This window comes from Monodon monoceros, unplaced genomic scaffold (assembly GCF_005190385.1).
Source record: "Monodon monoceros isolate NGI ecotype Baffin Bay Population unplaced genomic scaffold, NGI_Narwhal_1 Super_Scaffold_10, whole genome shotgun sequence".
Taxonomy (NCBI): Eukaryota; Metazoa; Chordata; class Mammalia; order Artiodactyla; family Monodontidae; genus Monodon; species Monodon monoceros.
Genome location: NW_021703766.1, coordinates 13125075 through 13137401, shown reverse-complemented (window position 1 = coordinate 13137401; position 12327 = coordinate 13125075). Strand labels below are relative to the sequence as shown.

At 39.9% G+C, this 12327-nt stretch overlaps 1 protein-coding gene across 3 annotated transcripts in view; it reads right to left on the bottom strand.

Annotated features, from left to right (window-relative positions):
• Positions 1–12327, bottom strand: part of LOC114887321 (ATP-dependent RNA helicase DDX19B) — a 24659-nt gene extending 12332 nt beyond the window's left edge. Inside the window, exons 1-5 of one of the 3 annotated variants that reach the window (XM_029208924.1) lie at positions 12217–12327; positions 3070–3118; positions 2139–2192; positions 939–1074; positions 565–657 (exon numbers count right to left, since the gene is read on the bottom strand). In XM_029208924.1, coding sequence (XP_029064757.1) covers positions 565–657; positions 939–1074; positions 2139–2192; positions 3070–3118; positions 12217–12288 — 404 coding nt within the window. In that variant the 5' untranslated portion in view covers positions 12289–12327. Of the gene's footprint in view, positions 1–564; positions 658–938; positions 1075–2138; positions 2193–3069; positions 3119–9899; positions 10067–12216 lie in introns of those variants that run through there. The other 2 variants (XM_029208932.1, XM_029208941.1) reach the window with 2 other exon arrangements.

The following is a 12327-nucleotide window of genomic DNA, read 5'->3' as shown; positions in this document are numbered from 1 at the left end:
AGCTTATTAGAAATGGTGAACCTCAGTCCCCACCTCAGACTTACTGAAATCAGAATCTGCATTTTAATAAATTCCTATGAGATTCAAACACCTGTGAAAGAGTAAGAAGCACTGCACCAGAAAATGACCTTAGCAATTGTACTATTCTGGTCTCCTAGAACCCTGTTTGGTTTTTGTCTTCTACATTTGACACATATATTTTACTTATCCATATAATGAAATCATGGTGTATATAAATGATATAAATGTATTTACCAACATAGAAATATTATTATGTAATTATCGTATCAAAAAAACATTTAAACATTTTATATGGTTCCTTTAAGAAAAAAGTATACATGTGCAAGTTTACATAGAAAAACATCTAGAAGTCTCTACTCCAAATATTAATAGTGTAGGGGAGAGGGAGATTACAAATTATTTCTTTTTTCTTATTTTTCACTGTTTTCTAACTTTTCTAAAATGAGCATGTATTACTACTAGTATAGTTTTTTAAAATAATAAAAGTTAAAAAAAAAAACATGGGAGGTTAAAAATGGGATAGAGTTGCATTAGGACACGTACGGCTCAGCAAGCATTAAAGGCAATGCGTTCTCCTGTATCTTCGATGGACGGTTGAAGCCCATGGCGTAGACTCCCTGGAGAAGCTGTGGTTTCCTAGAAAAACAGTTAAAGATGAAAGTCACAGTCTCTTTCGTTAAGGAAAGAAGCCACATATCTAGCTAACAGTACTAGAATTGTGAACTGGACACAATGTATGAGTGCAGCTAAAGCTTTTACAAATTACCTAGAAATTTTACTTACTAGCCCAAAGCAGCTAAATTCTTTTATTAAACTTGTGTTAACTAAAAATGTTCTGTAGTGATGAAAAAACACTTGTAACAGGCCTAGGATTTCTATCTAAACACAAAGGGGAGAGACAGAAAGTAGATACTCACAGCCGAAGCTCCTCGAAGGACTTCACTGAGTAGAGCGGGGAGTTTGGATCCCGCTGCAGAACTTCCACTTGGTTGGTGTTATCGACAAGGTTGCTTCTGATCAGCTTGTTGAGTAAGGACTGGGCGGCTCTGTCCTCTGTCAGGAAAAAAAGAGTGTGAAGATTTTAAAAAGTCCATGAAATCCAGCGTGATGATCTCATCTGAATTCAGCTGCCATTGGTATTTTAAGCAATAACATGCATTTGTACTGGGGCTCCTAATTCAAGGTATAGCTTAGTTTTGATTTATAAATGCATTTAAAATAGTTTTATTAAAGGGAAAAATTATGATACTCGTATCATCTGTTGGGGCCTCATATTCTTCTCCAGAACTCTATTCCTAACAACTATCCTTTCTTGAGGTTACTGATTTCTCCTATCCAAACCCAAATATTTACTCCCCAATTTACACTCAATATAAATTTAAAATTATGAGCTTAAGGGACTTCCCTGGTGGCGCAGTGGTTAAGCATCCGCCTGCCAATGCAGGGGACACAGGTTCGATCCTTGGTCAGGGAAGATCCCACATGCTGTGGAGCAACTAAGCCCGTGCGCCACAACTACTGAGCCCACGTGCCACAACTACTGAAGCTTGCGTGCCTAGAGCCCATGCTCTGTGACGAGAGAAGCCACCACAATGAGAAGCCCGCGCACCACAGCGAAGAGTAGCCCCCACTCGCTGCAACTAGAGCAAGCCCACGCACAGCAACAAAGACCCGATGTAGCCAAAAATAAATAAATAAAATAATAAAATTATGAGCTTAAAAAACACATCACAACAATGGAAAAAAAACCAAATTAACAAAGTCTGTATCTTGATGTTGGATAAGCTGTTCATTAAATGTGTCAAAATACCAACAAATATATATAATTTTATTAGGAAATGGTGACGCAAGTTAAAATTTCTTTTATAAAGACCAATACAAGATAATCATTCAGGGAATATTTCCTGCTGCTGCTGAAGTTTATCAGTTGTTCAAAGTAAAATTTCTCTAAAATGTAAAGAATTAGAATCCCTTTACCAATGACTATGTTGAACTTTTTATTAGCACTGTGACTCCCATTAAAGTCCAGCCAAGTAAGGTGTAAAAATGAAACCTCGTAACATTCCATTCTCTTAGACTGTAGAACTTCATGTATATGTAACTCTAGGCTAAGTTACCTTTCTCTTCTTCATCTGCCTTCTCTGCATTAGCATTGGTCTTGACCACAGCACCTTTATCAGACACAAAGCGGCCGTCATTCAAAATCACATCCCATACCCAACAGCTGAGACAATTCAAATTCTATGAGACACTAGAAATGTAAAGGCCTGGGGAGCAAAAAAATAAATGAGGAAACCAAGCCACAGATAAAAACATTTTATTGTTCCTATATAAACAAAGGTATGAAAACTGTCGCTTATATTTCAGTTCTTTCCAAGTTCTCTCACTTTACCTCAAAAACTAATATTAATCCCTCACAGCATCAATATTTCTCTCATGTTACAGAAAGATGGTTACAGCAATGACCAAAACCACCTTGATGCTCAACAGAGCATCTATGCAAATCATATTTCGTCAATATACAAACACCATAGTGCCATTAAGACTCTTTGTATATAAATTGTTGATTAATAGAAACATATATTCAATGTTGTAGTTCTGTAAAAACATACAGAAAAATAATTCAGAGTGAGGTGTTACAGTTTCTCCCCTATAATGTTAAATACATCAACAAAAATTCAATGGACATCTTAGGTTTTTGGTAGATACGATTTCAGAATAATTACAATAGGTTAACCCTCAGGTTGTTCATACTTTGTCTATCTCATCTCAAATTGAGGAATATTTTAAAAAACAAATAATCATTGGCAGTATATTTTCATGGTTAGTAATACACTTTATAATTTATAAGCCAATTAGGCATCCTCATGCTTATATGAAGCAGAACAGCAAACAATCCCGTTTGTTGATTCCCAAATCAAATGACTGCCACTATCTGCCCGCGCCCTGTCTGGAACACGTGTAATTTTTTTCCAGACAGTTGTTATGTTAAAACGTTAATACTAAAGGAAATTATTTTTGTTTTCAAACTAGCATTTAGTTACTCACCATTGGCATCTGGTTTGATTTTCTCTTCCTTAAGATGCAAGTTGCTGAACTAAATGGAGAACATGGGGGGGGAAAGTGTCAGGAAAATCACTTAAAAGATTCTGCATCAATAGTGCCTCCCCCAGTGAAGCTGGGAAGAAATGAACCACTCTCATGACCTATTCGTTAGGACATATTCATTAGGTTGTTCTGCTGGGCTCCTTTTGTTTACTAAATGTTAGAGTGAGAATAAACAAAATATCCCACAAAACTAGTGGAAAAAAACTGGTTACACAACAGCTCAAAATCCACACTTCCTAACTACAATCCTTAGAAAGAATTATAATAATTTGTGAGTTTGCTTAATGCCCGGATTACACAGATTCTCTCAATCTCTCAACAGAATACCATTTAAGTTGTCACTCTCATTTTTCAAACAAGAGGAAATTTAGAGACATACTGGAAAATGCAGTCATTCTTCAGATAACACTGAGGTGGGAAGACTGCAATGAAAAGCATCTGTGGCTGGAAATCAGTCACGCTGCAGGCTATGTTGGAGTAACAGGGCCACAGCACGCCAGTATGCATCCTCACATTCGGGTTGCCTTGTGCTAGATGTCTGGTATTTAAAATTGGGAACAGCCTAGAGCATCATGGCACACTATGTAATCAAAATACCCAGCAGGATGAAGTGGGAATAGAAAGGAAGGGATAAAGGAAAGACATATCAAAGAAAGATTTATTAGGACTTTGATCAAACACTGTAAGTTAGGGATATCCTGGAAGGACTTATCTCCCCTATTAGTATGAAAAATTGTCAATTATACCTCAATAAAGCCAAAAAAAAAAAAAAAGAAAAAAGAAAGAAAAGAACAGAACTTAAAGACAGGGGATATTTTTATTTTTAGTTGACGTTTGGATCTAGCCAAAGCAGGTGCTCTAATCATAAAATATTAAGTGGGGCTTAAGGCGTCATGTAGAGAAGGGAAAAAGAATGAAAATCACCACCACAATCAAATGGCTATTGCTTAAAGCACCACTTGCACAGGTTTTCTATGTCTTGAGGTTCATTTCTGCTCTTCCTCTAAGTCCAAGAAGGGGGAAAGTGGAGGGAGGAATGAAAAAACTGTTTTAATGGGTAGTTAGCTGGGAATGGAGGAACCTCACTTCTATTGATGGAAACTGAAAAGGGAGTTTCTGGTGTCTGTCTACTTCGCTGTTGGGGTGGATGGAGGAGGAAGCAGGGGGCGGGGGAACACACTGGAGAGACTGGCAAGACAGGGAATTGGCAAAAAAAAAAAAAAAAAGGAAATCACTATGAAGCAGTAAAAATCCTTCATTAATTCTGAAGGACAGAGAGCACACTAACAGATAATGAATGAGGCAACCTGCACCATGTTATGATATATAGTAGGCGTTCAATATATTCTAGTCTTCACTAAAGCACTCCTCTTCCACATCCTGCCAATGAACATGGTTTAAGCCTAATATTCAAGGCTGTTAAAAACAGAGACAGACAGACTGACTTACTGGCAATATTTACAAGAGCAGGGTTAATAGTACTCACTCCTAGGGTGATAACTGCTACCTAAAATAAATGACAGGGTTGAGGTATAAGTGAGTTAGAAATATCCTTTACTGTAATAATCAGTGATAAAAGGACAACCTATTCTTTTGTTGGTATATTGTTAAAATTGAAGCTAACAGAGTAAATAAACAGTTAAAATAAAATGCAATGTACAGAAAAAGTTGATAGCAACAATGTAAATGAAACCAAGAAATGTTGTTTTGATTACAATGTATCAGAATTCTGGAGAGGTTCCAGCAGATTCTGAAAACATACTCAGCCCTCACTTTGCTGTAAGGATCTCAAAGCCTAAACAGCAAAAGCACCAGGACAGTGAAGTTCACATCACCTACTGCAGTGTCAGTGAACTGAACGCTGAAACTTACGTTGAAAGTCCAGTTAGTTCCGATTCCTTCCTTTGCTCCATTTACTTGGACCAAAAAGGAGAAACCAATTTCTCTTGCAGCTTCATTCAAAACTATTTTGCAATCCAAAAAATTAACCAAAAGGCAAAAAAGCCAAAACATCCACCTTATAATATCTACATTTTTTCAAGGCCTTTAGTTAATATTTTAGCTTTTAAGATGTGTTAAAATAATTGGAATCTATACAGTTACACACTGCATTTTATTCAAAAGCTACTTGAGAAAGGATTCTTGAGACAGAAGAAGGAAGATTAAATGGTTATTCAGTTATACTGAATAAGGAATGCCTTAGGCACAATGGTGAAGTAGGAGACTTAAGAGTCTTACTCATTAGAGTTTCCTACTCCCTTTGCCCTTCTCTAAATTGAAATTTCCTAAGGAACAAGGGGAACAAAGAGGAACCACAGGGGAATGAGGAAATAAACATAAATAGGATTTAATATTTTCTTTTCTAAAATGAATAAGAAATGGAGCTTGATGAATATTTAAAACACAGTAACCTTGCACTGCACATGTCAGAGTCACCTACATCACACAATTCCTGTGGAGATCCTCAGTGGGAGTTCCACAAGGCAGAAGGAAAGATCTGTCTTTACTCATTTGTTCAGTTTTAGAATATTGGGATCTATTATAATTTACCTGTGCATGATTAAGTAAATTCACAAAACTTATCCAGGTTCAACTAATCTGTACAATATGGATAAGTAATTCAAGATTCCTGCAAAGAAAATGAATTACAGATAACAATAACTATAATAATAACAATCACTTATATAGCACTTATTTCAGGCATGTCCATAAATCAGTGAGGTAGGTACTATGATTATCCCCATTTAATAGATGTGGAAATTGAGGAACAGAGAAGTTAAGCAATTTGCCCAAGGTTATAAGTGTTGGGCCCAGAATACAAATCCAAGTCTGTCTGGCTACAAGGTCTTAGGTCTTAACTTCTACACAATAGTGCCTCTCATAGATGATACTAATCTCAAAAAAATAATAATAAACTTAAAGATGATACAATGATGCAGTCACTTTGGAAAACAGTATGGCAGTTCCTCAAAAGTTTAACACAGAGTTACTATATAATCCAGTGATACCACTTTTAGATAGATACCCAAGAGAACTGAAAATGTCCACACAAAAACTTGTACATGATCAAGTACATATGAATGATCACAGCAACATTATTCATAATAGTCAAAAAGTAGAAACAATTCAAATGCCCATCAATGGACATCAATGAATAGATAAATAAAATGTGGTATCTATACAATGGAATATCATTTGGCAATAAAAGTGAATGAAGTACTGATAACGTGTCACCACATGGATGAACCATGAAAACATGCTAAGTGAAAGAAGCCAGCCACCAAAGAGCACATATTATATGATTCCATTTATAGGGAATGTCCTGAATAGGCATATCTAAGGGGACAGAAAATAGATTAGTGGTTACAAGGGGCTGGGCTGGGAGGTTGAAGAGAAATAGGGGCGACTGCTGATAGGTACAGGTTTCTCTCTGAGGTGATGAAAATGTTTTAAAATTGACTGTGGTAATGTTGATCTAATCTTCCTATTACATAAAAAAATTAACTCAAAATGGATCACAGACATAAATGTGACATTTAAAGCCATAGATCTTCTAGATGAAAATACAGGTGAAAAGCTTTGAGGCCTTGGGTAAGGTATATTTCTTAGACAGAACACAAAAAGAACTAATCATGAAAAAATTGACAAATTAGAATTAGCCAAAATTGAAAATGTCTCCTCTTCAAAAAAGTACTGTTAAGAAAATTAAAAGGCAAGCTCCAGCCAGGGAGAATATTTATGCAAATGACATATTTGATAAAGGACTTGTATCCAGGATACATAAAGAATTCTCCCAACTCAATAATAAGAAAACAATCAAAATTTTTAAGTGGGCAAAAGATTTGAAAAGCCACTTCAAATAAGTTATACAGGTGGCAAATAAGCACATGAAAAGACTCTCAACATCATTAGTCATTAGGGAAATGTAAATTAAAACCTCAGTGACGGGCTTCCCTGGTGGCGCAGTGGTTGAGAGTCTGCCTGCCGATGCAGGGGAAACGGGTTCGTGCCCCGGTCCGGGAAGATCCCACATGCCGCAGAGCGGCTGGGCCCCTGAGCCATGGCTGCTGGGCCTGTGCGTCCGGAGCCTGTGCTCCGCAACGGGAGAGGCCACAACAGTGACAGGCCCACGTACCACAAAAAAAAAAACCCAAAAAACAAAAACAAAACCTCACTGACATACTATACACCTATTAGAATGGAGGGAAAAAACTGGCCATGCTGTGCTGGTGAGGATGTGGAGCAACTAGAGCTCTTAGCCATTGCTGGTGGTATTACAAAATGGTACAGCCACTTTGGAAAACAGTTTGGTTTGTAACTTATAAAGTTAAACGTACACTTAACATATAACCCAGCAAATCTCACTATTAGGTATTTACCCAAGAAAAATGCAAACGTAAGTCCATACAAAAACCTGTATCCTAATGTATATAATAGCTTTATTCATAAATGCCAAAAACTAGAAAATACACAAACAGAAGACTAAGCAAGCTGTGGTACACCCATGCATGGCATACTACCCAGCAATAAAAAAGAACAAACTACTGATCCACGCAACAACATGGTTGAATCCCAAACGCATTATGTTAAGTGAAAGCCAGATTTTTCAAAAGGCTACATATTATATAATTCCATTTATACCACATTTTGGAAAAGGTGGAACTAAAATGACACAAAACAAATCAGCAGCTGCCAGAGATGGGTGGGGAGAAGGAAGTGAATGCAAAAAGTTTGAGGGAACTTTTTGGAGTTGTAGAAACGTTCTATATATTGATTGTGATGGTAGCTACACAACTGTATGTCTCTGTCAAAATTCACAGAACTGTAGCACTAACAAGGGTGAATTTTACTTTATATAAACTATATCACAACAAACTTGACTTAAAAAAATTAAAAGGCAGTCCAAGAGATCCAACATTCAACTGATAAGAGTCTGGAAAGAGGAAATGAAGAAAAACCAAGGGGAAGAAATCAACAATGAAATTTTTCAAGAAAATTTCCCATAACACAAGGACAACAGTTTTCCAGATTGAAGTTCCCACCCAGTGCCTAGTAAAATGAATGAAAATAGACCCATATCAAGAAACATCATCATGAATTTTCTGAATACTGGAGACAAACAGAAGAGTCTTCAAGCTTAGAAAGGGAAAAAGAGGTCACATCGGGAATCAGAATGGTCTCAGACATCTCAACAACAAATACAGAAATCTAGAAGGCAATACAACAATGTCTTTAAAATTTGGCAGGAAAATAATTTCCAACTAACAATTCTACACCCAGCAATACTATTGTTCAAATGATAGGGCAAAATAAGCTAATTTCGGAAAGGCAGTATCTTAAAAAATTTACTTCCCATACACCTTCAGAAAGCTGATAAATGGCTCCACCAAATCGTGAAAGATGAAGAGAGGGGATACAGAAAGGAAGGGATCCAATACAAGAGAAGAGGAGGAAGTCCCCAGATTGAGGGCAAAGGGAAATTTGCCCTGTTCCCCTCCAGCCCCCAAAATGAACTGGGGCAACTAGTACAGTTATTTTGTTTGTTTTTTGCGGTACGCGGGCCTCTCACTGTTGTGACCTCTCCCGTTGCGGAGCACACGCTCCGGACGCGCAGGCTCAGCGGCCATGGCTCACGGGCCCAGCCGCTCCGCGGCATGTGGGATCTTCCCGGACCGGGGCACGAACCCATGTCCCCTGCATCGCAGGGGGACTCAGAAATGGAATTGACAGATCACTTGATGTGTGGGAACATCCTGAGATAAACTTAGACAATTAGCAAAGAGGCTGGGGTTGAATTGGCGATAAACAAAAAAAACGGCAGTTACAAATTCCAAGGGAAAAGTTGTATAGGAAATAAAGGTATTCCTGAGTTACTAATAATATAAGCACAGAATACTGATCTAACTAAAATCACAATATAATGGAAAGATGGGGAATGGGAAGGTGTGCTTTTGTGGTGGGGAAAGGAGGATGGAGTAAAGTGTCAAAATCAATAAACACCTAAACCGGAAAATTCAACAAGTAGCAAAGCAAGCATGTTATTCAGGGAACAAGGAGGTCAGTATCGTAAATCAATGTCAAGAGAAATAACAGTTTTCTTTGGGGAGGAAGAAACTGGTGGGAACCACTTTATGAAACTATTTGACTCTTTATCTATGTGCATATGAAACATTTTTATCAGTTATAAAAAAATAAGACCAAGTCCTTGTTCTCGAGAAATTAACAGAAATAAGTACCAACAAAGCGGGTTCAAAGCACTATGAGAACTCGAGTGTTTAGGCGGGAAAAATGAATTCCACATAGTAACGTTTAACCCATATCTTGCTTACTGTGTGTCAGGCCCAGAACAAAGTTAAGCGGATCAGGAGAGGATTTACTGACTGCCAAGCCTACAGAGTCAATCATTCATCATCACTGAGCAAGCTGAGGAAGCACACAAATATGAATGAATAAGCCATGGTTCCTGAGCCCAAGCAGCTCAGAATCGGAAGGTGGAAAATGACACCTACATAGGTGATTATTACAATTCAGGGTCCTGACTCCAGGAAGACAGGCGGGCGCCTGGGCTCTTTAGCTATGGGAGCGCTCACCTGCGCTTACGTAATCTGTCGGGGGCTGGCGGGTGGGTAAACAAAGCCAGCTCAGGGTCCAGGCTCCATCCCTACGCGCACCCCATCCCGGCCCAGACCACCCTAGGGAGTGTCTTTTCCCAGGCATCTGATCCCGGCCAAAACGGCCCCCTGACCCTTTTACGGCTGAAGCCGACTCACCGACTCGGCTGCCGCTTCCTGCTCGTCCACCGCCAGGGCCCACGAGTCGGTGGCCATGGTCGCAGGCACGTCTGGGACGCAGATGCCGGCAAACTAGCCGGCTGGCGCGGCGCGACCCGCGATCTGGATAGACTCCCGCCCCAAAGAGGGGGGAATTCTTTCGCTCAGGCGCTGGGGATCGGAAGCGGCGCGCCGCAGTGACGTCAGAATCCGCGCCGGACCGACCATCCCTCACCCGCTTTGGACTGGCGCTTTCGTCGCCTTCAGGCCCCCACCTCTTCATTGCTCTTGGTTTCTTATCGAACGTCCAAAACCACAGACTAAGGTAGTATCTTAAAGTGCCTAAGGTCAACCGGCTGTCCAACCAAAGAGCAAAACCATGTTTTGCTCGCCACCGTGCTGGGAGAGATGCCACATTCTCTCTCAGCACGGTGGCATAGAAGATGCTCATATAGATTGAATATACCAATACACAAAACCGTTACGGATAGTGAGCAAGATGAATTTGAAAGAGATTTTTAACTTCGCTTTTCAGGTTGGTAATTTTAAATGTCCAGGTGTTGGATAGGGTGTTGGGAATCAGCCCTCTCTAACACCGTTTGGTTAAAAATTTGTCCCACAGACTATGTGCCAACATCACTTACAGGAATTTGACCTTGAAAAATACTCAGAGTGGGTGCTAGGGAAATGTGTTCCAGGTAGAAAATCAGACAAAAAGCAAGCAGGTTTGTGGAACCAAACACAGTTTCTGGGATGATGACAAGAACCAGGGATGAAGTTGATAGGAGGTCCATGAAAAGGGCCGTGCAGAGCAGCTTATGAGCAAATGAGTTTACTCGAGGGATCGCCCCACTCTGGTGTAACATTTAGAGTTAGCCTTGCCTGGCTAGAATCCCAGCTCTCTTATGTAAGGGTTCTGTGACTGGGAGAATTAAAAATATGTGTGTGTGTGTGTGTGTATACATGGCTTTTAGAAGAGGTAAAATAAGGACTAAGTGTGACACTTTCCCTTAACTGGGATCAAACAAGCTTCTCTCTCCTTGCTACTTCACTAGAAAGAAGCTGGGCAATTCCCTGCAACCTGAGTGAGAAATGAATCCCCACTTCTTTCACTTTGCCAGTAATCCACTACAACAAATTAATTTCAAGTTAACAGTGGGGTCTATGGGGAATTTTACTTGTAGGCTGTAAGTAAAAATGTTTGGGAAAGGGTAAAGCAGTTCCTGCAATCCTCTTCTTGCCATGATTCTTTTTCTCCCGCACTCTTTACAGGGTTAATTTGGGGGAGATTTTTTTGGACCCTACAGGTGAGGATGTGCAAGAAGAAAAAGGTAAATATGCATTATGGCAGGCCATGACCTACATCTCCTCATGTGAGAAGCAACCCTGGGAATGTCTTGCCAAATTATATTGATCACAGGGCTAAAAGACGTTAAGGAAGTTTTATGTTTAGTGAGGTTAAAAATAAGCCATTAAAGGTGCAGAACTGTATACAATAGGATCCACTTGTGCAAACAAAACAAACTCACATATATGCTTGTACGTACTACAGAAAATGTATAAGATACCCACAAAACTGGTATCGGTGGCTGCTTCTAGTGAGGGGCTCTAGAAGTCTGGGGTGGGAGGAGACTTCCTTTTCATTGTGTACAGCTAATCCTTTGAAAATTTTTCCATGTGTGTTTTCCTTTTAAAATTGTATTTCAGACAAACAGGAAAGGGAATACTATAACAGACACCTAGATTCCCACCTCACGGCTTAAGAAATAAAACAATTAAGATTCAAATGAAGCCCCTGCATTGCCATCCCAAGAGACAGAAGCTCTCCTGAATTTTAGTGCTTATCTTTCCCATAAATGCTTTTAGTATGTATAGCTTTTCCTATTTAAAAAGAAAAAAAAACCTTAAAAATAAGCCCCAGGATTCTAGACTTTTCTGTGTCCACCCCCAACACCTGCACAATGTGAGACTCCTGGTAAGAAGGAAACTGGTTCCCAAAGTGGGGCGTGAAGAGAGGAATCAAGGGGATAAGAGCACCTGGATTTGAATTCAGCCTCCTGCATTTACTCCCACGTGACCTTAGGCAGCCCGTCTCCTCTGAAATCCTGGTAAGCACTCAACTCACGGTTCGAGGATTCGACGACATCACAAGGTTAAGGGCCATCAGCCCAGTGCCTGGCCCTTGGCGAAGGCTTGATTAAATATACGCTGTTATTATTATTCCTGTCCCTCCCTCCCGTCCCAGCCCGGGGTGGGGGCAGGGAAGAACCCTGAACGTGGAGAAAAAGGTCTTGTTTCTACCCTCAGAGATACTCACGTCGCCCACAGGCAGGGCGAGCGGAAAGCGCCCTACGGCGCGATCTTGGAACGGGCTAGCAGCCCCAGCCATCGCCCCTCAGCATTGCGGTTACCACCGCCAACGGCCGCT